The sequence below is a fragment of the Phallusia mammillata genome, chromosome 4, assembly GCF_965637545.1.
Source record: "Phallusia mammillata chromosome 4, kaPhaMamm4.hap1.1, whole genome shotgun sequence".
NCBI lineage: Eukaryota > Metazoa > Chordata > Ascidiacea > Phlebobranchia > Ascidiidae > Phallusia > Phallusia mammillata.
The window spans coordinates 22,250,218-22,277,116 of NC_137255.1; the positions used below are offsets into that span (position 1 = coordinate 22,250,218).

A 26,899-nucleotide genomic window follows, 5' to 3' on the forward strand; every position below is an offset into this window, starting at 1 on the left:
CAAGCCTTTGCACAAACTTTACTGCTGACAATGAAGAAACAAACAATTTTATGTTCATCTGTGTAATTGAAAAGAAAAAGAAAAGTTGCATTGTTAATTGAAAAAAACATAAAACATTTTGCAATATAATACTTGATATTATTTGCATAAATTAACATCTGTTAAGCTTGACAACAAATCAATAAATCTGATGTGAAAGGAAATTAGTGATTAAGGCAATGTCTATTTATATGGCGATTAAGGTCAAAACAGAGGTGACCTCACTTCTCCAACAAGACCAATTAGGTTACTCAACTACATTTTAGTTTTATTAATTTTCACAAAATGATTTCAATGTAGAGGTTCTCTTAAATGTTTTTTGGGTATAATTTTCGCCGATTAAGAGAACGGGAAAAAATGAATGTAAGTCCTTGGGGTAAATTTAACCACCAAAATCTGCAAAAGGTGAAAAAAGAGAACAAACGTTGACAACCTTTGCTCTAGAACAGGCTGATAAGGCGCTGAGAAAATATTTAATGACAATACTGGAAAAAGACGAAAAACAAATTGCATGTTTCATATTTTGACTTTGCTTTCCTCTTGTACTGGTGTTACATGGCTGCCGACCCTGACAGTGCAAACGTTATTTGATCCTCTCAGATACACCCCGAAATGATTGCGCCTCTTCGAGGGGATTTTCTGGACCTCGCTGACGATGTGCTCAGACGGTGGAAGGGTTCCTAACGTCCGCAAGGGCTCGATACTGCGTTGACCAGTGGCTTGATCAATGCACACCATACTGCAACGGTTACATAAACCTACACACTGAAAAGTAACTCGCCCTTCGCTTGTTTTAATGGAAATCGACTTCCAGGCCTCTTCAGCAAAGGCTCCTGCCCCTGTTATTATAAAATTCGATCTAAACCGGGCAGCTATAGAGTCAGTGTCCATACGTTTTTCGTCCTTTTCAGGGGCATCGCTCCTTGCCATAGCAGTAATAATACGTTGAAGACTTCCACGTGATAGTAAGAGGTACTGAGCCTCGTTGGTTAGGGCTAAGTGATGTTCGTGTGCTCCATTGCTTTGAGCGACGCCATTTTTACGTTTGCTCTGACGTCTTGCATCCGGGAGTTTTCGTACCAATGACGCGTTCTCTCCAAGAACTTGCGTTAGCCATAGGGAAGCAACGGGGCCACAATCAAGACCGACGATTCTGGTTTAAAGTAACTTTGTTGAAACTTGGTTATTTTATCGCTACTAGGCAAAACAAAATTGGTTGTAAATGTGATGATGACACGTTTGTTGTATGGTTATTCATTCAGAACACACTTTAAATGTGTCTTTGTGTGATAAATGCATCTTGGTGGTATAGTAGTTCATTCGGAACAATTTTACGTGTATAGCAGTGGTTCCTAACCTGGGAGATGATTTCAGGGGGTCCGTGGAGGCAAACATTTTTAGTACCATTAACCAACAGTAAAATATTTGTAAGTATTCGAAGCGATTTACAATCCTACATACAAGTGGAAACTGTTTATCAAACCTTCGGGTTGGGAAAAACTACTTTTTTGTGATTGTTATCTCCATTGTGACATCACAACACACATTAACAATGAAATTTATAGTGCTTTGATTTAACCTTTGTACACAAGAAATTTATCTCTTTGTTGCTACAGTACAGAACTTAATTGAGATTTAGGGACTGTGAAGGCTGATTAAAATGCTACCCAAAAAGTATAATAACGTATAATGCAAGAAACAAACAACATGGAGAGACTTACGGAAAATTACGTTGGGGGTCCGCTGGCATGTAAAATTTATAAAAGGGGTCCGTGACTACAAAAAGGTTGGGAACCACTGGTGTATAGTAAGGTGTTTAGGCACTTTACATGTTAACATTGTTACACTGCGAAAGACACACTAACTACTGGGATTTATAAGTTAAATCTCGTTTAAACTTTAACGGCTACAACATATTGTCCCGTGTATTGAAGAAAAATCTTCGATTGGATACTTCGCCTAAGAATTTATATAATACAGGGTTTTAAATTACACACCAAACCTATTCGTTCTTCTGCTATACAGACTTTTTATTTAGACTGGCGGCTAATGGTGTAATAAAAACCTGTGATGTAACCAATAATGGCGAACATGCGATGCGCTTCTGGACTATTTCAACATCGTCCTTTTAAACGAAAAGACGATATACTGTCCTGCGTTGTACCTGTCACCACAAACTTTGGTGTGGCAAAAATCGGCTGTCACGTGGTCACTGTCAGATCGTGAGCAGTCAAGCGGAACATCGATGCTTCCATGACCTTTCGCTCTGAAACAACAGCATGTTGACACACCTGCATTTCAATTTTATAAGTGTGTTTGAATTTTTAAATATATCAACCGATCTCAAAAGTGTGTGTTGAACAACATCCCATAAAACAGAGGTTTTCAATCTGTTGGGTTTGCCGTTTACTGGGGATCACGAGGCTTTTGACGAACAATAAAAAAGTAACTAGGCTATCTTAAATTAATAATTTCCGAAGGGGTATGTTTCGGTATTTTCGATCTTTCTCTTCGCCTAAAGCCAAACTTTAATCCAGTTATTGTGGAAAAAGTGGTATTTCTGTAAACTGAGTTGCTAAAATGGCCCCCCGGATAAAAAAAGGTTGAAAACCACTGCTAAATAACAAATGTATCCTACCTGAGTACCAGTTTCGACCTTTTCAGATCAATGTGAGGATATATTTGTGTAAGCTTGGTGTGGCGTTTCAGTGTTAAACATACACCATATTCGTTCACCACCATCCAGTTTCGGTCGTATTTTAACCCAGTGTCGGATATTTGCCATTCGTCGACCTGAATTACACAAATTAAAAGATAGTGATAACGGGTATTTAAGGGGGGTTAGGCAATCCCAAATCGCAGTGCTATAGGGAAAAGTTGTCATAGCCAAACGAACGGGCTTCATATGAAAGTAGGTTTTTAGAAAGAGTGATTCTGTTGGTACACATGGTTAAAAGCGTTATTTGGATTAGTAAAATAGGATTAAATCACGAATGCGTAATCTGGGTACATTTTGAAACGTAATGGGTTAAGAGCACAAACAGCAAAACTAGTTAAAATTTGGCAATGGTAAAACAGTATGGACCTAAACTGTGTTATTTCCAAGTTGTTTTGGTAATGCACTCACGTCTAATCCTTGGCATGACTTGACAGGGTATAGTGTGATTTTTTCGAGAACAATTTCGTCTGTTTGTTGTGGTTCGGGTTCGGACAAAGCATCGTAAAATATCTCGTAAATTGTTGATGTCTGTTTCAAGGAGCAAGAACATATAATATTCAGTACTGTACTAGGTATCAAAGCACAGCAAATTATGTAAAAGAGCGCTACTGTTGCTTTATTAATAAAATCTACTTGTACGTGAAGCAGATAACTACGACGATTTAGGGTCATTGATTCGTGACTGCAGTAAGTACCAAAGTAAAACCCAAATCAATGCTATTTGTTTTACAAAATAATTGCGTTTTGCTTAAGTTCGTCAAAATTTGAAAAGAAAAAGGTGATGTAGCGGGATAGAAACAAAAACATGTAAAACTACGAAAAGGAGGGTGAGATAAAAGCGCAATACTCTGGTTCTTACCGCAGCTTGTAATATTCCAAAATTTAAAGCAATGTATTTTCGAATGAAACATTAGGCAGCAATAAACAAGCTGTAGCTGCCAGGCATATAATGCATAAACAAATATGTGGCTCTATTAGCAGCGTTTATTATAACAGGCCGACATTTCGACGTCCCATACACCTTTATCAGGGTAATGACATAAAATAAAACACGAAGTTGTTGTAAACCAGGGGTGTCCAAAGTGCGGCCCGCGACGGCATTGTAAGCGGCCCGCAGCTTTTGTTTCAAATGTTCAAATGTTGTCCGCTATAATTTGAATGTAAGGTTTTGGGTTGTGGCGACTTGCGACTTCACGTAAAAGCTTTTTAATGGAACTGTATTTACCGGTAAAAAGGTGTACATGGTGCTCACGCAACAAAATCCCAAAATTTCCTTAAATGCCGTATATTTTGTGTTATAATTGTCCGGTTAAAAACTTTGCAAAAACAAAACGTTGGCCTGGAGCGTCTTCACTTGATGAATGTCCCCTATTAAAAAAGTTTGGACACCCCTGTTGTAAACCAACAAAGGCGAAAAAACGCATTAGGTATAGCAAGTTGGCCACAAAGAAAAACATTTTTCCCGGTTATTTTTGGGCGATAAAAAGTTACCTTTACAGCTCATACCTGGACAAAGCATTCGCATAAAAATGCGAGGAATTGGTCAACATCATCTTGGGTGGACATGTAACCAAGTGAAGCTCTTACTGCTCCCACAGGATAACCTTCCACCAAATCCACGCTATCTCCACACACGTGACCGCTCTAAAAAGTGACGTATGCAAATAAATAACCACACAAATTAACGACGTGCAGTTATAAGCACAAAATCGTACACCAAACGAACAAAATCCACAAAACGTCGAAAAAAACTTTTAACGAATTGTTGTTTTCCAACCTTAGTTGTGATTTTTAGTGACTTATTTTTTATTTTGGATTGTTAGAACATTTCTTTTACTACATCGCAAAAAAGTCAAACGTCGCTTATTGGTAAAGTGTTACCTGTGACATTAATGTTATCAAGTAGGGATGATGAAACATTTTTTGTGTTAAAAACTCAACAAAGATGCAAAAGAGAAAACTCAAATCTTTACAGTTCCATATTGCCAAAGAATACAGGGCCCATCTCTCCTAACTCATATCCCACATTATCTAAAGATAATCTCCCTTTACTGTTAATAAATAAACGGTTGGTACCGAACAGTGCACATTCGATGCTTTAGCATGTTTTTTAAAACTATCAGAGAAGAAAAAGTCGTAGACAAAGTTCACATAAGAATTTGAGTAATGGTTAATTTTATTATTTTACCTCGTAAACATGCTGCAGTTGTTGCGGATCAAGGGCCAAATGTGCACTACAAGCTCCCACATTACAGAAGCAGCCAGCACGAAGATGGATGTTGCGTGAAGATGCCAGATGTACAACATGGTTGAATCCGACAAAACTGTAAAAACACCACAACAAATATGAATATTACTGTAACTACAAAACCTAAGTTGGGTATTGCGCTTTTCATGTATGGTACCTGAAGGCATAAAGCAGTGGTTCTCAAACTTTTTAAGCTTGCGGCGCATTACAGAACTAAAATTTTCTTCCGTTGCACACTTTGCAGGTAAACATAACAAAAGTTGTTCAAAAATTAAATTTAAATTTTATTGTTATGGGTAGGAATGCATTTAATTACCGATGACAAAAAATATGAGCTTTGAAACTTTGTTATGCACATCAATATTTCGTCATAAAGTCCTGAAAAATCAGGGAATGTTTGCACTTTTAAATAGGGAATATTTCACGGCACACAGTTTGAAGATCACTGGTATAAAGGCACACTGCTTATATTTGTAATGTATTACATAAGGATTCAGGTCTCATCCGATTTTTTAAATTGTTTGGTATTTTCATCGTAGGGAATAGTACCAGGTGGGCCTTGTTACATGCATGTACCTTATTTGTTTTGTCCCATTCCTGCAAGGTACACAATGTATACAAATATTTGCTAGTGTTCCAATTATTTGCACACACACCAAAAACGTGTTTGGCCCCGATGGCAAATGGACTGGAACGAGCGGATTTTACAGGTAAGTTTTGTGTTTCTAAGATTGGCATCCATCTGTAAAAATGCGCTGAGTTTGTGACGTTTGCTTCAAAATTCCATGACCCAAACAAGTTTTCACCCTGTAGTTCTTTAAATGACTTGGAAATTTTCTAAGGTAACTCTGAAGCGTTTTACTCTGTTTGCAGTCCCATTGGCCGTGGTTTCACAACGCTATGCCCATCATGCAATGCATACTTGAAAACTGCTTTGTGGATAAAGATTACAATGAACCTTATGTCCATTGAGTAAAGTGCGAGAAATACGTGAAGTTATTCGTTTTTCGTAAACTTAAACCGAACCATCATGCTGTTAGAAAGTATATGTTAAAACATGTCGTCTTTGTGATCTGCTTAAAACTCTGCGACTCCTACTTCAAAAATATTGCTTTAACAGTCAATAACTTGGGTACGATTTACCTATAACCATCAAATAACATATACCTTGAGGTTTTTGTTCTGTTTGTTTGTTTTTAAATTATTTTGTGAACTGAAGATCTCCTACCTGCCGTCATCACGCGTCACGTTAAACGTCACAATTGGCCCCTGTGTGACGCGAGAATCGAAATTTGAATGGCTGTAGATTTTGAACACTGGTTGACCATTGGCGTGTCGCATTTCTTGAAATCCTCGGTACAATCTAAATACGGTCAAAAAGGGGTTAAATCAAAATCTAAGATGCAGGATTGCCGATTGGCTAATAAAATACAAGATTGTTATCTAGTTTAAGGAAATAAACAGCACTTTGAGGAAAAAAAAGATGTTTTTTAAATGGTGTTTGTTTGCTATTCACAGTATCCACCATCAATATAATTTATGCTGATTGTGCAACATAGAGCAAACAACGAACTTTGCGGCATATCCATCAGCAACACTCGAAAAACGTTGGTGACCAACAAGTTAGAAGAAACTATTTCCAAGACAGTTAATAAGAGATTTGGGCTGCAAGATTCAATTTAAGTTGCGTCACTGCTTTGATACGAAATCAATCGTTAAATTTGTTTTCACAGCCTTACCGTTGTGTAAGTGCGAAAGTGTGTTCCTGCACCGACGAAATTGGTCCACAGATTTTCTTCAAAGCGTCAAAACCATACTTTAACGCAATTATGTCGAGAAAGTTGAGACTGCCGTCCTCCAATCTGTAAACAACACGACAGCGTTCAGAGCAACGCTTGAAATGCGAGGTAATCTGTTAATTGCCACAAAAACAAAATCGCGAAATTTGCGCTTGTTGCTAACGCGGAGGAAATGAAGCGACGTATGCTGCCACTGTGCTACTCAGAGTTGAAAGTCAGGCCGGGCTATTCTATACGGACTCGTACTACTGATGGACATTAAACAGGCTTTATTTGGGCCCGGCATTACACTAGGCAACATTTTTATCGTAATTTTACCTTGGTAGATCTAACTTTCAGGCCTAAATATTGGGCTTTGTTTTAACACAATTTCGGCTTTGGACCGGTTTTCGGGCTCGGCTTTAAATTCAACCTACTTACAACTCCGGTATTGCTAAAATGTTGGCTTTAAAATTGACACCACTTTAAAAGAGTACTTGAATTTAAACAGTTTTCATAACGAAAACGAAATTTGTACCAACAACACTTTTTGTAGTACTTTTCTTAGCGGTAAAAATTTGGGGAATAGGTAGCCATTGCATCGATCTGGGCAGAAAGACCATTGGACGTACCTTTCGTGTAGAATTTCTCTTGGTTTAAAGTAATCGCTTTGAGCAAGATACCCATTCGCCGTTCCGCCTCCGAAGTAAACTTTTTGTGACAAATACTTGCAAGACTCCTTTTTCACCAAAAGAGCACCAATACCTGAAAGTATTAACTAGTGTATAGTAACCGAGGTTTAGATTTTGCCGAATACTGGATAATGAAACTAAAAGGAATAAAACTTGAAAAAAAAACTATTTTATTTTTTTTCATTTGGGTTAAGTTGAGTTTATTTCCCTTGGTGAAAGAAAACATAGCGACACAATATCACTAAAACTATCACCAAGCCGGAAATAGCTGCGCAACATTAAAACGTTATTCAGCGCAAAACAGTAATGGACAAACGCGCTGCAGCTACACCGTATTACAAAGCTACATAAATTTACCTTTGTGTTTTATTGTGATTGCGCACTTTTTGCAAAAAAAAACAAGTTTCATTCGGGTACTTTATCATACGATGTAGCTGCAGCACGTTTAGTCATAATACCAATTGTGCCCACTACTGTTTTTTTGACGTTTCAACGTTCCGCAGTTTATTTCGATTCAAGTGCAATTTAGTTTATTTCGCTTAGTGAAACGGCCGTGGTAGGACAGTGGTACGAAAATATGTGTTCGCTAGTTGTTCTTTCTCGATATATGCCGTGTATGCAGAGCCAAATACACTGTGGTAAAACAGTTCATGTCAATATAAGCTGGACCACTTAACACACTTCCCACAACTGTTTGTACAAAGGGAACCTACCGAAATCCTGCGTTTCTCAACTATAAATTCGATATCTATAAACATGTTAAGAAAAAAGTGCTCCAAAAATGAGGTTAACAAACATGGTTCTAACCTGTAGGGAACCCGAACATTTTGTAAAATGATATGCAAACGAAATCTGCTGGATAGGCCTTTAAATCAAGTTTTGAGGTAGAAACGAATGCTGCTGCATCTAAAAGAACCAGCCACTTGTTTTCGCTAGCTGTTTCCTGATCTATGATGTATAAAAAACGATTGTCATTTAGTTTGGTCAGGAAACATGCTAACAAACCCAAATATTTTTGTGTTAAATTTTAATATTGTGCAAAAATCAGTTAGGCTACTTATAACAAAAAAGGAAAATCTACACATCCAATGTACTCAAAATATAATTAAAAAAAGTTAGATAATTTTTTTTACTTGAATTATTATTATCTTTAATGTATTGTCAAGTTACAAAAGTAAAACTCAAGTTGACCATATGTATAGGAAACAAGTTAGCATACAGTCTTTTTATAAGGTTTAAGTGAAACTAACGGCCCCAATAAGCCATAAAAAGCGACATGCTTTATTGTTCAAATGATGGCATGAACATTTGCCGAAACGTTTGAACAATAAAGCATGTCGCTTTTTACGTCTATTTGGGCCGTTATTTTCACCATTAAAGTTAGCATAGTTTCATTATCTGTACCTTGTACTTGTGGCAGACCATTTTTCTGCACATCATCAATCCAGTTCAATGGATAACGGGATCCAGAAAAGTTGCTTTGTGCAGGATAAGCAAATAAATTCAAGCTTCTGGAAATACCATAAACTGTTGTGTAAATGTTTACCCAGAAGTATATACAGTAAAACTTACCTGTGATGGTTACTTCCATTTTGTGAAAATTGGGGAATTTTTATACTTCGCATATTGTAGTGGGATAATGTGAAAGGGCTGATTGAGGATTTCTTACTGCATGGTCTAGAAAAAATAAATTAAATAAAGACAGTTTTCAACCTTAAAGGCTGGTTCCAGGTTACCTTGGTAAAGTCAGACAGTAACTTTTTGATCCCTTTTCGAAGGCTAGTTCACGAATTCCTACAATGGATGTGTGATTGTCTTCCAAATATACAAATGAATCACCTACAACACACTTCTGTTAACCATATAAATTGGTACTTAGTTTTAATGATTTTACGAAGGGTTTTTAAGGCTAAATACCAAGCCAAAAAAAACTAGTTGCAGAAAACAAAATTATTTGTTTCAAATAAATGTATGGGATTTTAGCACAATGACCAAAGATCCTTGTAAGACAGACAAATCCAGTTTATTCCACCTGTAGATATATTCTAAGAAAATCAAATAAATACAAAATCTGGTTAATTGCATAAAACACTGTGCAAATTGAACTAGATTTATCAGACAAATATTGCCATCCTATGTTATACATATTGAATGTTATACATATTGAATGTGTACTTGTGTTGTATCATACAGCAAGTGTTGGTGTATCAAATAACAATTAAGATTTAATGTGGTTGACCTTTATTCCATGACAGGTATTGTCCAACCATCTTCAAAGCATCAGTAGATCCCGGGCAAAACACAATGTCATAGTCGTCAAGCGTAACGTTGAAGTGTGTCAATACAGTGCATCTCACCTAATAAAAAAATGAATGTTTTCTCTCTCTAAGAACCAACAGCTCAATTTTTCATCCAGCCAATTACATATTACAACAAAAAGCAAACAAAATGTAATAAAACACCAAAAACAGAAAAAATGATGTTGGAAAAACGACCAGTTGCATAATCTGCAAAAGCTAAATCATTAAACGATGGGGTCTCAACCTGATGAACAATTGCTTTTGTGATGTCACTGCTGGGGTTTCCACTGTGAGGGTTGCCATATAAATTTTCTTGCAAGTCTTTGGAAAAGCTTTGTATTTGACTTGCAGCATACAAAGTGCTCCCAGCATGATCCAAAAACAGTCCATCTGTCACAAAAAGTACAATAAACTCTTGTATAGCAGTTAATGTATCAGCTCTAGTATCTACTACTATATTAAAATGTTGAAATTGTTTAATTTTTGACTTCAACATTTTTTTGGTTTTTTGGTTTACACCTATGGAATTAAATTTTAAAGAAATCTTTACATAAAAAAAAAAAAAAATTCAGTACCTTGCAATCGTGAAAATTGCTTTTTTCTCACTTTCTTTAGATTATGTGGGTATGATGTATCAGTTGACATATTGCACCTGCAAAAGCCCAGGTTTAATACGCATGCACAATAGGGTGATCATACCCAATGGTAATAGTCTGGTAATGACACTGCATTGTCCCAGTCTGCAGAACATGTGCGCCCGTGCAAGACCCTTTAGTCCACATGCAAGACCTATTTCAACAGGCACAAAGCAAGTGATATAGGTCAAGGTAGGACAATACAATGTGTTGAGTGCAAAATGACAAAAAAGGGACAGGATGCACTATTTAGAAATATGTAAACAATTAGGCCCACTAAAATAGTATATTTAGACAGAATACACTTGTTATTTAAAGTCCCTAAAATATTCTCAAATATGCAAACCCAACCACTACCAGAACATTTTTAGTTCATCTGCCAAATCTTAAACTTACCTTTAAATCAAACTTACAAACAAAAATTGAAGAAAAATGCTGCAAAATAAATGACAACAATCTAAACTTTCCACATTTAGAGCAACTGCAATATGCACTTTAAGGTGCTATTTAAAGTGTGAAAGGTTTAATATATTATGATATTTTGGTCTGTGGTCGACCGGCTACCTTTCTCTTTATATTACGCAACAGTTAATTGTGGTCAGATTATGTAAGACGGCAAAAGTTTTCCTGGAAATGCACCTTTTGACTTATAGGTTAGCCTTGGGCAAGTAAATGCTAGGAACAAATTTAAAAAGGTGAACTTTGCTCCAAATCCCTGATTTTGTGATTTATTTCAAGGGTTTTAAAAAGAGAACTAAGGAGAAATGCCGAACTGCTGCAAAATGTACAAACCGAGTAGGGGATCTACCTATTTTCACACGTCTGGCTGTCTTAAGTAATTGATTTGAGTTTGGTTGGTTTCATTTCGATTGGCTACAGAAATGGTGGCAAAACACTGTCTAACTGTAACTCTCTGTACTCTCTACTGTAACTCTCTACAAAAAAAAACATTTACAGGAAAAAAAATTGCAAAGATTATAAATTTGCATTTTTAACGTTGTATATTATGATTTCTATGTTCTCACACGATTTTTAGGATTGCAGGAAGTTTTTTTAATGCACGTAGACGTAGTAAACATATTACGGATGTACGAACACCTTTTTAACTTTTTTGTTTACGAAACACAAAGTTTGGCTCGTTACTTGCCTTGTCGCTGTCACGTGGCTTAGGACGTGTATCATCATAGAATACTAAACATAAGTAATCTATGGCATCATGATTGTTTTCATATCGCCAAAAATGGAAGCGAAAATATCATTAGCTACTTTCAGTAATATAAATCAGGTAATTTTTGGATTTCGGTGTGAAATGTTAAAAAATTCGGTGTTTCGTCGCCACACATTTTTATTTTCATCCTTTTTTTGTTGTTACAAATACACGCTTTAAGTGGATTTTTGAAGTAGCAATGTCTTGTGAAAGAGCGTTGGCAGCAAATTAAATGGTAGCGGTTTTTAATGTGTGTCGAAGAGAAACGCGCCACTTCTATTTGATATTGACTCATTTGGCTGACACAACAGAATTTGTGCATATTTGCTGTTGTGAAAGATAGCTTGTAAACTCAGGAACTCATGTTGACTGGAGTTTAAACATGGCTGTAAAGTTTTAATGAGCAGGCAAAAATGTTAAAAACAGTGCATAAAATTCTCTGAAGGCAACCATCACTCACAACAAAAGTCTGTCTGATAGATATAGCCTCATGCCGCGCGTGTATCGATGTTCCGGTTTGAAAGGCAAAAACAATCGCCACTCTTACTTATGCTGAGGTTTCAACAAAAGCAACACGTAATGAGTTGATCATTAACAGATGCGCGTGGTTTGGACGTCGCTTTTTAATACAAATTGAACGTTTATATCAATAAGGCTGTTTGCCAAATTTAGTGCTGTGTAACTACCTTTGACAGGCTTTGGTGTGTCGAAAAAGGGCACGCATGGTTGCAGAGGCGATTTTTTAGATAGGTTGAGGAAAAGCTAGCCTAATGAAGTTTTATAACGAGCAATCAAGTAAGTCTGCTTTTGCAAATGATTTAGTGTATGGGTAGCGTAAGACGAAGGAAGTATTGGTAAGTCATGGTCAGGAAGTCATACGCAAAAACAAAACAAACAAAAAATTGCTTCGTTAGCGACCAACAACTATCTCTCGTAGTTTCCAAACCAATTCAATGCAGACAGAAGGCTTATTTTTTTTACTTTTTAATAAAATACAGAAAAAAGTTTCAAAACATATAGCGGGCGAAACTTGTGTATGGCAGTTATTAATTTTGAATAACTAATGCTTGACAGTGGCGGATTGGTACACTAATTGTGCGTTAAAATCATGTGCGTTGGGTAATTATATCAGCCGTTGCCATGGATATGAATATGGATATGGGCAACTCCTCATCGAGCATGATGATGATGATGTACTTTAATTTTATGATGCCGTTTACAGTTGTTTTTAAAGGATGGGATATTCAGAATGACAGTCGTAAGTATTTCAAATGTGCTTTAACTGTTAGGTAAAACTAGAAATATTTTGCTTGCGTGTAACTGGGAAAAAATTGATAAGTCCAATGTAACTTCGTACAGATCGTAATCAGCGCAATATATACGATTTTTTTAAAAACCTGTTTTCGTCGCCGCTAAACGTGTTTGTCGGTTTTGCTCTGGGCAATTCTTGGAAAGAACACTTATCGCTATGCTGGTTTGAAAAACAAACAAGTTTTAATTCGTCGATATCAATGTAGATTTGCAAAACATCCACACACAGTGTCAAAAAGTATACTAGTAGAAAAACAACCTAAAACTGAGTTTTATGCTTGGTGCTGAGCACAATGTATGGTGTTATACATTGGAGTTTGAAATCTGATGACGTAACGAAAATATGACGTCACTTTTTGCCGTTGCGCAGAGCTTATCGGATCGTGCTTCGGTGTTGCTGCGATGGCGATGGTTTACGAAATTCTCAAGAACCTTCGACAACTGTGGGCGAACAAAATGATCCGCAAAGTCATAAACACTTCCAGTCAGGTGAGAGTTTTAAGCTTATTAACGATTAACCAAAACACTCGGACTTTGATCGTACGGGGTCATACAAGGTAGAATAACGCCTCGATTATCTGCACGTTCACGTATTTGCTTTAGAGATAAAGCGTTCTAATATTGGTGTATCACATCACGTGAGCTTTGTTTTAAGAGCCGTATGTGCTGAAATTTACACAACAGAGGAATGCACCATAGAGCAAATATTTGCGGGCCTGTTGTCAGCTATCCTCTTTGGGGAGTTACATAACTTCAAGAACGTGTAAATGTCTTACCACCAATTTCATCGCCACAAATAAAGTTTAGACGGATATAGTCAACTGTTTATGGCGTGCTGTGCAAAAATGACATAAAAAGCTATGGGGACAATGTTAGAAAATACACTTAATTGGTTTCACTACTAAAAATCTACCTCCAAATAAGAAAGGTTATGAGAAAAACAATTTTTTTGCTACTTCTTTTCTTGTTTAATAATCCATTTTTTAATAAATGGAGGTCGCCAAAAAAGCCTTCATACAATTTGCTTTTGAAGCAGATATCACCTTCAACATCTGATTGTTGCCATGACGACGCAGAAACGAGCGAGTGCTCTCCACCGAGATCGGGGAGATTTTGGCTCGCTCATCTCTTTCAAAGTTTCCTTCATATGATACAGGTAACTTAAACTCCGTACAAGCTTGGGATCCAAAATAGGCAAGCACTGAGCTTGAATTTATCCAAAATTAATACCAAGCGCTAATTTGTTGAGAATGTATCACGTTTGGAAAGTAAAGCGTCGTGTGGCATTGAGTACATGCACAATTTTAAAGAGTAACGCTGTAGTTTATTTATACACCCTGCATGAGTTAGACTTTGAAGGCTTTCGATGTAATGTTTACGATGTCTAAAAATCCCAACAGTGTATAGAAATTATTATTTTATAGATATCATGAAATCGCAACAACAAAAAAGACCGGTCGAACGACATGAAAATTAATTGTAACACAAATTTGCTCAAACTATTTTACACAAAGGTTTTTATTGCTTATATCCTCATGCTAATCGTGATGACTTACAACGTATGGATCGTTATCTCAATCATATTAGGTGCGGGTGTTGGCCACCTGCTAGCTGGTGGATTTTACGTCACACCGGATGACGTCAAACAGTCCAAGTCCACCCTTATTTCGACTCGCGCCGAGACAAGAAGTTACGTAAGTGCAAATTAATCAGTAACTATGTTCGTTTAGCGTGCTTCGCTGTTTAACTTATGTAATGTTTAAAAAGTTTCTTGGCCTCCTGAAAATAACATATATTTTACTTATTTCGGAATGGAAGGGAGTTTTAAGCTCGGTCCGAAACCGACCGTTTTTCAAAGTCCCGTTCAGGCCTAAATCTTTGACAGACAGGCCCATAATAAAGAATACATAAATAACTGACACTAATAGACAATAACTTAACCAAGGCGTCCAAAGGGCTATTGGGCCTTAAGTTTAGTCCAACAACTAGCTCATTAGCTATAGGTAAATTATGTAAAGTCAGGCCCGAATCATGTCATGAGTGCTTTATAATAGCCAAAGCCTGCCCCGACCTACGCCTCTGGAATGTACGCTCACGACAAACAGTTAACGGTGTCAGTACAGAACAGTAGTACTTTAAAGTATTTAATCATACAAATATACCATTTCAGAACTTATCTTGCCTAAAATTTACTGAAGTACGGCCGCTCAAAGTTGACTGTTGCTGTTTTGGCGTTGACTGATGTGATCGCGAATATATTTTTACCACAGGAGGCGACAAAGCGTAGTAGCAACGAAAATTATGCTGAAACGTCGACATCCAGTTCGGAAGCAGGGGGTTACGACAACGCCGCTAGTACAGTGAAAGAATAAAAGACTTATACTTTAACCAACATGCCAGCAGCAGAATCTAAATGTTCATCTCGTTTATACATTTGTTTACACTTGACGTTATGCGATTGTATATAGGCTACGGTCCTTTTTGTAAACCACATTTCTAAAGCCTTTTGACCGATGGATATACTGAAGTGTTTTGTTTCGTTCAAAAACGTTTTAGTTTTTTATTTGACTGAACACAGGTACTTAGTTTTGTTGCCAATAATAAACGTTGCGCTTATAACTTTCACATTTTCATTTAAGTTTCGTGCTGTAGCTATACGTTGTTTATTGTATTTTTTTCCTTCGTATAACTTTGTAGCTTTTTTATTGTTTTTTATCGCTACGCCTACTTCATCTATTCAGTGTCTCGCTTAAATATTACGTTAAATGAGTTCTCCGATACAAATAAAGATTTTTCAATCGACTTAATGCAGAAACCGTGATTTGGTTTTTCAGCTCAAGGCACAGGCGCACTGGAACAGAAGTCTGCTGCCAACGATTTGACCATTTGAAGACAGCAATGCTTTTACATTACATTAACCTGATAAACTATTAAAAGCCACAAAATAAGCAAGCATTTTTTCAATGTTGGTTTTCTTTACGTTTATTTATTACCAATCTGACAGAAATAACAAAAACATAAACATTCAATTTATATTATCTTTAAACAACAAAGCTTTTTGTATAAAGAAGTACCGAAGAAATACAAGACAGTTCAGGTTTATTCACTAATTAACACACAGTGGTCGGATATCAGGTTAGGCTGCTGCCTTTGGCGGCGATTTGAGGTTAAATCCACCGCCGGTGAAGCGAGGTCCGTCTGATCTCTGAGGCTGGATCGACGGCGCTCCAGCTTGAGCCAGGTTACGTTCGCGCTCCCTGCAAGTCAAGTCGCTAATTTCAAATATTTGACTTAAGCTTTATAGTACAGTAAACCTCGGTTAATCCGAAACCGTTTAAAAAGAATCACCGGATTAACGAAGATCCGGATTAACTGATTTCGATTAATTAAAGTCTTACCACATTACAAATTATTTGTATCTCAAGTTTTGTCCGAATTAAGCAAATACCCGGATAAACCGAACCGGGTTTTACCTTGGTTTACTGTGTATTAAAATGACGCCAGGACCTATTTTTTAAGCATTCCTTTTGTGGTAAGGTGCAGGGGTAGATGTAGAAAAATCTAGCCCCGGTTGGATTCGAACCCACGACAGGAACCAAGGACTTGCGATTTATCAACCGAGCTAGAACGCAAGCTCAGTAATAAGCCTGTCGGGTCCCTAATCACTTTGCCTGCTTTGATGTAGCGTTGATAATGGCCGCTGACCAAACAGCGACGAAACAGCGTCTATAACTCAAAACGGGCTGACAATGTAACTGGCTGTCAGCTAGCGATGTACCAAATCTTGTAATTTTCAAATACAAAAATTGCGTCAACTGTTGTTATTTTCAAACCACTGTTGTTTTGTTTATGCCAAACCAAAAATCAGTAATGCATTCGCAACGACGGCCGAGGCAACCTTAAAGCCCACGAAATAGTACCAAAATTTAACACAACTGCCCAATGTAGTATCATCAGTGTTTGCCTAGCTCTGCGGTCTAGTACATAGACCTGGTTTCATGTTAAAAACGTAGCGTACGACTTCACGTGATGTCACAAACGAATTGGTTAATTCGATAAAACCGCAAAATATTCGGTTTCAGGCTAAACCTAATTCACCGATTCGTTGTAACTTATCATTACTTTCTACATACTTCAGTTGTTGTTCTTTCTTCTTGTGTAGGAAGTATTTTTTCTTGACATCCTGCAGTTCTCTAGCGAGACGTTCAATCTCATATTTGTACTCGGAAGATTGCGACTCGTACATGTTCAACTCCGATGCCAATCTCTGTGCAGGGTTAAAACAGATAATGACAGCAACAATCGGATACTCTCAAAATGACTTGATAGCAGTTAAACGGGTATTGCTATTAACCGAATCGCACGAAGTCACAAGATAAACCAAACCAAATACCACCGTATGGAAATTTAACGCTTCTAATAAAGTATGTTTGAAATTTGGGCAATTTTATAGATGAACAATTGAACATTTCTAAGTTGTGTGGGGTGTAGATGACAAAAGTGCAAGGTTAGACCTGTATTCAAACGCTGTGGTTCTGTTTAAAACAGAAATAAAAAAGTTGCCAATGGGTCGATAGACGCCTTATGCATTACGGTGAAACCAACAAAAAAGAGAAAAAAAGGAAAAATGTCTAACAACAGATTTGATACATTTAATACTTAAATTTATTTCTATTGTTGAAAGAAAACATAAAATTGCACCAAAAAATCACCAAGCCGGAAATAGATGCGCTACGCGGCAACGTTATGGGGCGTAAAACAGTGGAGGGCACATCAATGGATGGAAGTTTAACTTGCTACAGCTACTGGTTTAAGTCATAAATCCAAGGAACCCGGTCCATTATTATTACCTTCATTTGTTTGGTTTTTCCTCTCAGAGTCTCTTGATAAATTCTCAGCTGCTCCGCGACCTCCGGACCTGGCTGTCGAGCCAAGATGTGTTTCAGCTCCATGTAAAGCTTCTCCTTCTCCTGGATGAGCAACTCCTTCTCAACAACTTCCTCTGTCTTTGTGATCAACCTCTTCTGCAGAGCCTGTAAAAAAACCCAATGCTTCAGGAGCGAACTCATCAAAACTTTTGTAAAAAAATATTACTCTTTTCCAAAGTTATTATTTAGTTTAGTTACTTTATGGTATTTAAGAAAAATTCTGTTAAATCAAACCCAGGTGTAAAATTTAGAAAACATTGCAACTTTTGGAAGAACGATTGTCCATTTATTCCTCTGTTATAAAACTTATTTATTGATTTTTTCAGGTTTATGATAAAACAACATTTATTGCACATGTTATAACAAAAAAGGCAGGAACCCTAATAATTTTTTTAACTAAAGTCGTCAACTAAAATGACGAAGTCCTTGCTGTTTTACAAAATACAGAATAAAGTATACGCAATACGAAGCAAACATTTTTGAGTCGACATTTAGGCTACCTGCACTTTTTGGATCATCTCATAAGCACTGGGATCGGATCCTTCAAGTTTCCTCCATCTGTGAATGTTCATCGGATTTTCAAGTTCTTCCTCCAATGCTTTGCATCTTGTGCGCTCTCGGAGCAATTCTCGTTGAGTGTGATAAACCTCTCGACTGCAAAGTTGCGTTGTTCAATGAGTTAACAAATAAAAGGCAATATACTTTAATTTGCAGATATGTATTCAAATTTATTTCGTAGAATGGCATAACGTAGTGGCGTTTCATCGTTATAAATAGGAAAAATCCTCAACCCAATGTACCAAGTCCCTTAATTCATTTTCTTCGTTTTGTTTTAGTACATTTTTTAACTTTTGCAATCTAGAATACTCAGGTTAAGAACCATTGCTACCAAGTTTAAGAATTTTTAACCTGAAAGGCGTCATAGAAAAAAAACGTTGTAAAAAAAAAAAAAAAAATAGAAAAAAACATAACGTTGTAAGCTGCAGACAGTGCACACTGTTTCGACTTATAAGGTCTTATCAGTTCAGCTGCTGGTAACGACAAAAAAACAGCATCGAACAGGTTGGTAAGGCATGCTATTTCAGCTTGCTGATCCCAACAAACCAGAGTGGTTTAAGGGGCTACATTAGCTCATCTCTCGTCATCGGCTGCGCTGATGAGAACGTATAGGTCGAAACTTTGTGCACTGTCTGCAGCTTATCATACATTGGCTCGTTAAATTCGATTTTTTGTGTTCATTTTTATAGAATTTCAAAATTTATATTTTTAGCTTTCAACTTAAATACCCGAACCATTTTTTTAAGACTGCAACAAACAAAAGATTTACAGATGATCAAATCCTACAAAAACTTAAATGCGATCATCCTAATCTCACCGCAGGTCCTCTACACTGGCCACACTCTTGGTAAGGGTCGTCTTCTCTCTTCTCAACTTTCGGATCTCGAGTTTAAGGATGCGGATATCCTCCAACCTCTGCCTGTATTGGATCTCTCCCTTGTTCAAGGTCGACTGTTGGATCTTGATCTTCTCATAGAGTAAAGCTAACTCGTCGTTCCTCCTAACCAATTGCGTTCCCAGGATGTCACGCTCGCTGATGACCTACGTAACAATCACATATTGTTGACGTCACAATACATAATTCGAAAATGTTTCGCTTTTGGAGAAGAAACGTTTTTACAGTGACTCACTATGAAGTTCTTATTGCAGACCATTGCCTGAGAGTTTAGAAAGGTGAGCAATCTACAAGTCTACGTTTTACATCCCGGGATGAAAGCACAGAGGGGTATAGTGTAAAAAATAGGTTGGCCAACCAACAATTAGTGGTGTTATAACCAACAATTACTCATATCATAAAAATGAGGCAGGTTGTCACCCGCGATAAATAGTTCAAAAAAGGATACGGCGGTTCTTCAGTTCTGATGCCATATTGATGCGAAAATTTCAGAAATATTTTTGTTGGGTGTGTAGTAATATAGTGTGTTAATGAAACTTGGACTATATTGGATTCCTAGCCAAAAGGTAATAGAGAATATAAAGTTTGAGAATCTCTGTGCCAAATGGAATTCTGATCGGTTATTGTACATTATTTGTAAACTAGAAGGGTGACTTAGCACATATTACCCTTGCATATACATCATAACCTATTTTAAAAGATTTATATATTTCCTACATTTATTTTATATTGGGTCCCATGTCGTCCACTGTCTTTTATAACCTTTGTTGTTTCCGCAAGCAGAAACCTATGGGTCCCCACACATGCAAAGATGTAAATAATGCATGTCAAGAGATAACTATGGAAAATTTTGGTGCTGTAAGGGCAAACACAGTGATCAGTACTGCGCATAAATAAATATGCTATATGGAGTACGAACTATTTAAATTTCATTCCATTTATACATGTTTCAAGATGTTTTTATTTTACATTTCTCTTTTTACATCTGAGAAAAAACGCTAAAAAACGCTGTCCAATTTCATTTAATTGATACATTGTAAAAAATGGACCCAATTTGGGGGCTAGTGGGGTAAATGTTGGTGCGACAGGGTTAAACACAACAATCAACAACTATAAATGTCACACTGTACAAGCTGTCCAAATTTCATCCAATTTAGACATTGTTGAAAATTTCACGCATTTTAGGGGGCCAGAGAGGTAAATATTGGGACTGTTGGGTTAAACACAACAATCGACACCTATAAGTGATAAACTATACAAGCTGTCCAAATTTCATTTAATTCCGACGCTGTTCAAAAATTTCACCCATTTTAGGGGGTTAGTAGGGTAATTGATGGGGTTCTACACCCAAAAGTATAAAATATTAAACAACCATAACCCAAACAACAATCCTGTAAAATTTTATCCAAATCGGCCAATGTTTACAATTTTGACCACTAGGGGCGTTATTAGCAATATTGGTTAACGCTTCTGACGTCATAAAGCTGTTAACACCCCTGTGACTGGCATGTGCAAAAACATCCACCAAGTATTGCACAAACACGCATGTAATGTGAACTGGTGCCTTTATTATACTATTACACTACAGAAATTTTCTGTTTGTGGTGCGCAGCAACCTACAAAAACGTTTTACATTTTGGGGTCTAGCGGGGTAAATACTGGGGTTATCAAGTCAAACGAAGCAGATGGCACATCTGCAAGACTATATCTACCATCTGTGAAAGTTTCATCCCAATCCACCAAAGATTTCATGCCAAAAGTGCATGGACAAACTTCCCAGGAGAAAAAAAAAGAAAAAAAAAAAAACTGAGTGAAATCAAGATGCGTCCCCTTCAGGGAAGGGGACCCATAATTACCTGGTCCAGCTCTTTCATCTGTCTCTTCCTCTCAGCATCTGACTCTCTGATCACTTGTTGTAGTTTGGCAACCTCCTTCTCCATCTGCTCCAACTGAGTTTTGCTCTCAGCTGCTTGTTGCTTCATTCGCTGCAGTTCAGCCTGTACACCAGTGGTTTAAGTTAAAGAAAGTAAATGTTGGAATCATTATATTATTGGGTATTAGTTTTAGTTATAAAACATATGGATCTGAGTTGTAAGCAAGATTAGGGGCTAAACCCAAAAATAGACAAAACAATGACCTTTTTTTTTGAAAGAGGCCAAAATTAGGCTATAAAAATGGATTTACCACAAATTGGAAAGTGAAATTGTGATACAAATGTGGCCAAATTCTGATACATAGTGTACAGTCAGACCAGACGCAAGTTTTTTTTTAAACCTATACTTGACACAAAACCCACCTACAAAAAAGTTTCTACAAAAAAGCACATGCTAAAACGCACACCGATTAGCATTAAAAGAATTGGACTAGTTACCTTAAGGGCCTCCTTTTCTTTCTCAACCCTGGTGTGATCCAGATTGACTTTAACCAATGCTGCCTCCTTTGTGGTAATCTCCTCTTTAAGTTGGTCGATTTGGTGGTTCATGATTTTTAACTTTCTTTTCATCTCTGTTATTTCATCCTGTAAAAATCAGAAGTGTGTTAAGATAACTTATTTTATCACACAGTTGTTTCAACTATTGTCACCATTTAAATATTAGTATGTGTGAAAGGTATGTTTAGAAAAGATAAAATAAAAATCTTGTAATAAGTGCCAAACGTTGCTACATTATGAATTATAAATCATGTGTTTTTTGAACCTGTGATTTCCAAATGGCAACAGGTTTTTGCTAATCTGCAGTTATTGATACATATGATATTTTTAAATAATTAATTTAACCATGTGTTATTTTACGTCCATTGGCACAGCGCCTAAGTTGTATGTTTTTTTACTACAAACAAATCAGTAAATGGGACATTAAGTTTGGCAATTTTTTTTACAAAATAATTGGAATATATTCCAAATAGGATTTAAAGATATGGTTCAATATGCCATTATATGCATATCTGTTAAATCAGAATCATCTTACAATATTACCATTACAATAGGTTGAAAATCGTGCTTCAATAATATACGCCCTACCTGAGCTTCGATGAGATTCTTGCTGTACAGGTTTCTGTCAGATCTTACAGCCTCATAAAGATTCTGTTGCTGTTTAAGTTTGGTCTCAGCTTCAGCTATTTTCTTCTTGTAGTCAAAGATCTGCATCTCACGAACTTTCACATCTTCCATGTGTTGCAAAACCTAATACAAAATATTGGTTAGTGTTATGAAAAGCTTTACAGTCAGTTACTGTAATTAAATGCATAACAGTTCTCTTGCATTGCAGAGTTAATTGTTAACACCCAATTACTGTAATTAATTTAATGGAAGTAGGAGTTTAAGTAGAGTTTTAAAGTAGGAGCAACTAATTTTTGCAAATACTTTATTTCTAGCATTTGTCTAACTACAGTTTTGAGGAAGTTTTTTGCCAATGTTTTTTGACAGTACCCAGTCCTTGTCTTATTAATGCAATAGAGCCGTGGTATACTTCTCCATATTTATGTGAAAGTAAATCATACTTTCTGGGTAAGGTCAGAAGCCTCGTTGATGTAACGATCTCGTTCCTTTTCCAGCTGGTAGATGATTTTTCTTTGTTTCTGAGCTTCATCCTTGTAGTTCTGAATTTCCTGTTCCAGGTTCTTCTTGCTTTGTTCATGAAGTCTCACCAGATTCAGCTGCTTCTGGGTAGCATTTGCTGCCTGTTAAAAATAGAGGGAGTTATAGACAAACAAGATTAACTGATAAAACACTCAGATAATTGGGACTGTGAAGAGAAGAATAGCAACACAAATATATGAGGCCAATTTATAGACTAATGTTTACTATTTTTAAAACACCAGTGTAGTCTTTGCCGGAAAAGACAAGTACTGTTTCTTGTTTGAGCCATCACACATTTACTTTTATAAGAAGTAGATTTTTTTGATAAATAAACATTGTTACATTGTAATAAAATAACAAAACATAATTGAGAACTTTAAGGGGTAGGTAGCAACACATAATTTTTAAAGCACTTTTTTAAAATAAATGGTACTTTTTTGTAAACATAGTCAAACCAGAAGTGAATTTGTCTAAAACATATTTGGTGAAACTTACAGGCTTAAAAAGATAAGAGTGGTGATAAAAGTCATATGACTACTCTCAGCAACTAACCCTCAACATTCCTGTTCTATTAAAGCATTTACAATTGCTAGTTTTTCACATCTGTGTCTTGTGTTTTTACGTGTTTCTGTTTGCAATGTTGTCGTATAATGCATGAAAACAAAATACAATATAAAGGGACACAAAATTGAAACATTACCTTCAGGCAGTTCTTGTTGAGGATGTCACGTTCTCTTACAAGTTCGTCCATAGTTTTACGATCAACTTCTGCTTGTTTCTTCATTGCATCAAGTTCTGCAAGCAACAGACAACTTGTATAAACACTTTGTTTTGATTGTTTATACAACACATTTCAAATTTATAGCAAAACTTTGGGTGTTTTATTGACTTGAATATTATGTTTAAGGGCTGTGCGCTACCTGATCGGTGCAATAAGATCAATATTTTTGTAAATTTTATTAGGATAAACCTGACTTTTATGACCCAAAGGAATACAAAATGTATGTAAATCCTTCGAAGAAAATTAGAAGGCACAATTAGTAAGCAAGTGCAAAAAGTGAAAAATGGTGATTGTTTCCTTGTACATACCACGTTCAAGGCCACTAATTTGTCCTCTAAGAGTTTCCTTTTGACCTTCAACGTCAGCTTTGCTTTCCTCTACCAGCTGTAAACGCCTCTGGATGGTTTCACGCAACTTTGTCAACCTTGTTGTCTCTTGGCGCATTTGGTTAATCTCATCCTCTCTTGCCTAAAGTGTTAAATATAGTACTAAATGTTAAGTAAATACAATAGCGATCAACTTTGTCGTTTAGAAATCTGATTAGAGAAATAATGCACAGAAAACCTCAAAAACATTAAACATGCAGGAGTTTTTAAAATGGAAAAAAGTTGTAGTAAAATGTTAAGGTAATGATAGTTGCATGTAAATTGTCAAGCTTTGCAAGAACACAGTTCATTATAAGGAAGATTGACATTGATTAGATGGCACATTTTTATGATGGTTAAATATTTTAACCTTGAGTTCAGCTGCTTTATTTTGGTTGTCAGTTGCCAGGGAATCAGCAGCATCTATCTGGTTCTGGTAGTCCTGTTGTAGCTTAGTCAATCGAGAATTAAGAAGATCCATGTCACGAACTGCTTTCTCATGCAAAATCTATCACACAAAAGTTAATGGTTAAATAGGACTACAAATAGAAAAACACATGTCAAGTTGGCAATACCACATAACTACGTGCCCCTGTTTAAAGCATTTTAGGTTGCTGTAAAAAGTTGCAAACATAACATATTTTTAAAGCAACAGAGGTAAAAAATGGTTTAGGTACCATACCCTTTGCTCTTTTAGTTGTTGTTCAAGTCTGATGTTTTCATCTTTGTTTCTCTGAAGCTGACTCTGAAGTGATTTGATTTCACCAGCTCTTCCCTCGAGCTCTTTCTTCTCAGACGTCAGTTCCTTTTCCATCTTTTCTCTCTTTCTTGTTTCACGCTGAACCTCATTTTGCTTCATCTGAATATCTTGTTGCAGCTGCGTAAAAGTCATAATTAGTGTCATGAAGCAAAAAGATACAAACAAGTATTTAGATTCAAAACATCACAACATTTTGACAGTTTCTTTTGGTATCACCAGGTGAAATAAAACCAAAAGAAGGGATGTAACTTGGTGCCACAAAACAGTGAAAAAAGTGTCATGAAGGTCACTGTACTTAGAAAGGATAACACAACTGATAAACAAAAATCCCACCAATAGTAGTAGTTATATTCGGGTGAGTTCGAGAATACAATTTTGTGGATCAAATTTGTAATCTTTTTCAAGCTTGTGGGTCCACTAAATATGTTACTGTTACAAATAGTTTAAAATAGCCAGTACAATTGAAAAATATCAGACATACTTCTGCAATTTTAACTTCAGCTTGTTCACGATCTGACTCTGCTTTAATCTGAGCTGCTGATGCTGAAGTGAGTTTATCACGCATGGTTGCAATTTCACTTAACAGGTCATCCCTTTCTCGTGTCACCTCTTCCTTGATCTTAATCAGTTCATTGACACTAAAACAACATAATTGATTAATATGAATGTATACATAATAATGTGTATGTGCACCAAGTATATAGAATAAGGAACTGAAGATACCAGTTAGGTGAAATATATGTATTCAATGTAAATTCATTGTCATTGACTGATTCTGCTATTTGTAAAATATTTTCTATTCTCAGTTATACTACGTACAAGCATTCATTATAAATTGTGCACAATCAACACAAACCATCATTTTGGGACAATTTTACTATGGCTTTTTAAAATATTTGTAAGCATAGTGCTCAAGGCATAACATTCGAAGCAAATTTATTTTCGAAAACTTGTCTTTAGTAGCTTGTATGTATGTCAGTTTTATCATCTACCTGTGTTCTTGGCCCATCGAAAGACCAGCCCCTTGTTCCACGAGCTTGGTGAGGTTTGCTATCTCAAGTTTAAGACTTTGAATAGTTTCTCTAGCTCTTGTTTCACGTTCTGTGGCAGCATCAACCATCTTCCAAGCTTTTTCCAGCTCTTGCTTAAGTTGTTGAATCGTTGCCTGAAAAATATTCAATGACTCTTACATACTTGAAATCTAGATATGTGAAAAAGGTGAAAATATTATTTAATGAAAGCAGTGTCATCTCCAAACTACACCTTGGTGCAAAATAGGCCAATGTTACACAGTGTGTTAAAACAAACATGAGATGAGTTTATTTTGCTTGGTGAACATAGCGACACAGAAAAAGCTGCGCGTGAAGGGCACAATTGGTGGATAATGGCTGTGGAACGTGCTGCAGCTACAGCGTATTAAATGAAACAAGCAACAAATGTTACAGAAATGGACTGCATTTTTAACAAACCTGATCATCTTGTGACAGTTTAAGAGCCTGTGCAACTTTTGATGAGTTGGTCACAATTTCAGCATTTAGCTCTCTGCATTTGCTCATGAGACGCTTTTCACTTTCATGAGACTTTTTCAGAGCTTTGTGTAATTTTTCATATTCAACTCGAAACCTAATAAATTTTGAAACATAATTGAAGTGCAAAATACACCATTGTCAAAACAAAGAAAAATTTAAATGAGACATTTAGTTTGCCAACCAAATAGCGACGTAGTACTAAATGTAAGCATCTCAAAAAAGATTTCTTTGAAATATTTGAACAAAACAACTTGCCTCTCCAAAGTTTTGTCTCCCATAAGTTCACTGACAACATCCTGGAAATCTTTCTCCAAAGCTTGGAAGGCATCTTCTTCGAATGCAGGTTTTTCAGACATTTCGTTTGTGGGCTACAAACTTTTTACGAAAGAAATCTTTGTTTTGTTGCTTGGCCCAAGAACAAAATCCCGATCTCAACCTTTATTGAACGGTAGAAACCATGGCAACAACATTCCGCTAGGTGGGGCAAAATACTATTAACTTTCTTTAATTGGGGTAATACCGTATGTATTTTTTTATGCAAGAACAATATATTTTATCTTTGCATGATAAATAATCG

At 36.4% G+C, this 26,899-nt stretch overlaps 3 protein-coding genes across 4 annotated transcripts; 1 reads left to right on the forward strand and 2 right to left on the reverse strand.

Moving 5' to 3' along the window:
- Positions 1-493: 493 nt before the first annotated feature.
- On the reverse strand, positions 494-10,918 carry LOC145224887 (molybdenum cofactor sulfurase-like). 2 transcript variants are annotated; one of them, XM_080091500.1, is made up of 17 exons: positions 10,808-10,918; positions 10,352-10,428; positions 10,021-10,166; positions 9,716-9,833; positions 9,213-9,315; positions 9,049-9,153; positions 8,881-8,987; positions 8,284-8,424; positions 7,417-7,549; positions 6,746-6,868; positions 6,235-6,369; positions 4,947-5,082; positions 4,265-4,402; positions 3,167-3,286; positions 2,678-2,832; positions 2,204-2,305; positions 494-1,192 (listed from the first exon to the last, which is right to left on the reverse strand). In XM_080091500.1, the coding sequence occupies exons 2-17, from the start codon at positions 10,419-10,421 to the stop codon at positions 556-558; spliced, it is 2,469 nt and encodes an 822-aa protein (XP_079947626.1). In that variant the 5' UTR covers positions 10,422-10,428; positions 10,808-10,918; the 3' UTR covers positions 494-555. The 2 variants fall into 2 exon arrangements, with proteins under 2 accessions (XP_079947626.1, XP_079947625.1); XM_080091499.1 differs by lacking the exon at positions 10,808-10,918 and adding an exon at positions 10,476-10,569.
- A 1,725-nt stretch (positions 10,919-12,643) lies between these two features.
- On the forward strand, positions 12,644-15,744 carry LOC145224408 (protein SLC31A2-like). Its single transcript, XM_080090897.1, has 5 exons — positions 12,644-12,876; positions 13,300-13,418; positions 13,966-14,085; positions 14,444-14,623; positions 15,200-15,744. The coding sequence occupies exons 1-5, from the start codon at positions 12,759-12,761 to the stop codon at positions 15,299-15,301; spliced, it is 639 nt and encodes a 212-aa protein (XP_079947023.1). The 5' UTR covers positions 12,644-12,758; the 3' UTR covers positions 15,302-15,744.
- A 140-nt stretch (positions 15,745-15,884) lies between these two features.
- LOC145224748 (cilia- and flagella-associated protein 58-like) lies at positions 15,885-26,769 on the reverse strand. The gene is made up of 17 exons (XM_080091333.1): positions 26,578-26,769; positions 26,263-26,416; positions 25,786-25,958; positions 25,275-25,431; positions 24,716-24,910; positions 24,404-24,541; positions 23,977-24,136; positions 23,588-23,682; positions 22,809-22,988; positions 22,330-22,491; positions 21,682-21,828; positions 21,167-21,307; positions 19,233-19,456; positions 18,358-18,511; positions 17,780-17,962; positions 17,063-17,196; positions 15,885-16,186 (listed from the first exon to the last, which is right to left on the reverse strand). Exons 1-17 carry the CDS (start codon positions 26,676-26,678, stop codon positions 16,066-16,068), a joined length of 2,619 nt encoding a protein of 872 aa, XP_079947459.1. The 5' UTR covers positions 26,679-26,769; the 3' UTR covers positions 15,885-16,065.
- Positions 26,770-26,899: the final 130 nt, after the last annotated feature.

Excerpts from the sequence above, each read along its gene's own strand:
- LOC145224887 (XM_080091499.1), bottom strand. The coding sequence starts at position 10,558 with ATGTGGACTAAAGGGTCTTGCACGGGCGCACATGTTCTGCAGACTGGG. Across the intron at positions 10,167-10,351 it reads GCAATTTTCACGATTGCAAG|ATGGACTGTTTTTGGATCAT; the intron begins GTACTGAATTTT and ends TTTTTGTGACAG. Across the intron at positions 2,833-3,166 it reads AGTCATGCCAAGGATTAGAC|GTCGACGAATGGCAAATATC; the intron begins GTGAGTGCATTA and ends TGTGTAATTCAG.
- LOC145224408 (XM_080090897.1), top strand. The coding sequence starts at position 12,759 with ATGGATATGAATATGGATATGGGCAACTCCTCATCGAGCATGATGATG. Across the intron at positions 13,419-13,965 it reads TCATAAACACTTCCAGTCAG|ATATCACCTTCAACATCTGA; the intron begins GTGAGAGTTTTA and ends CTTTTGAAGCAG. Across the intron at positions 14,624-15,199 it reads GCGCCGAGACAAGAAGTTAC|GAGGCGACAAAGCGTAGTAG; the intron begins GTAAGTGCAAAT and ends TTTTTACCACAG.
- LOC145224748 (XM_080091333.1), bottom strand. The coding sequence starts at position 26,678 with ATGTCTGAAAAACCTGCATTCGAAGAAGATGCCTTCCAAGCTTTGGAG. Across the intron at positions 23,683-23,976 it reads AATTAGTGGCCTTGAACGTG|AACTTGATGCAATGAAGAAA; the intron begins GTATGTACAAGG and ends TGTTGCTTGCAG. Across the intron at positions 21,829-22,329 it reads AGAATCTCATCGAAGCTCAG|GATGAAATAACAGAGATGAA; the intron begins GTAGGGCGTATA and ends TGATTTTTACAG.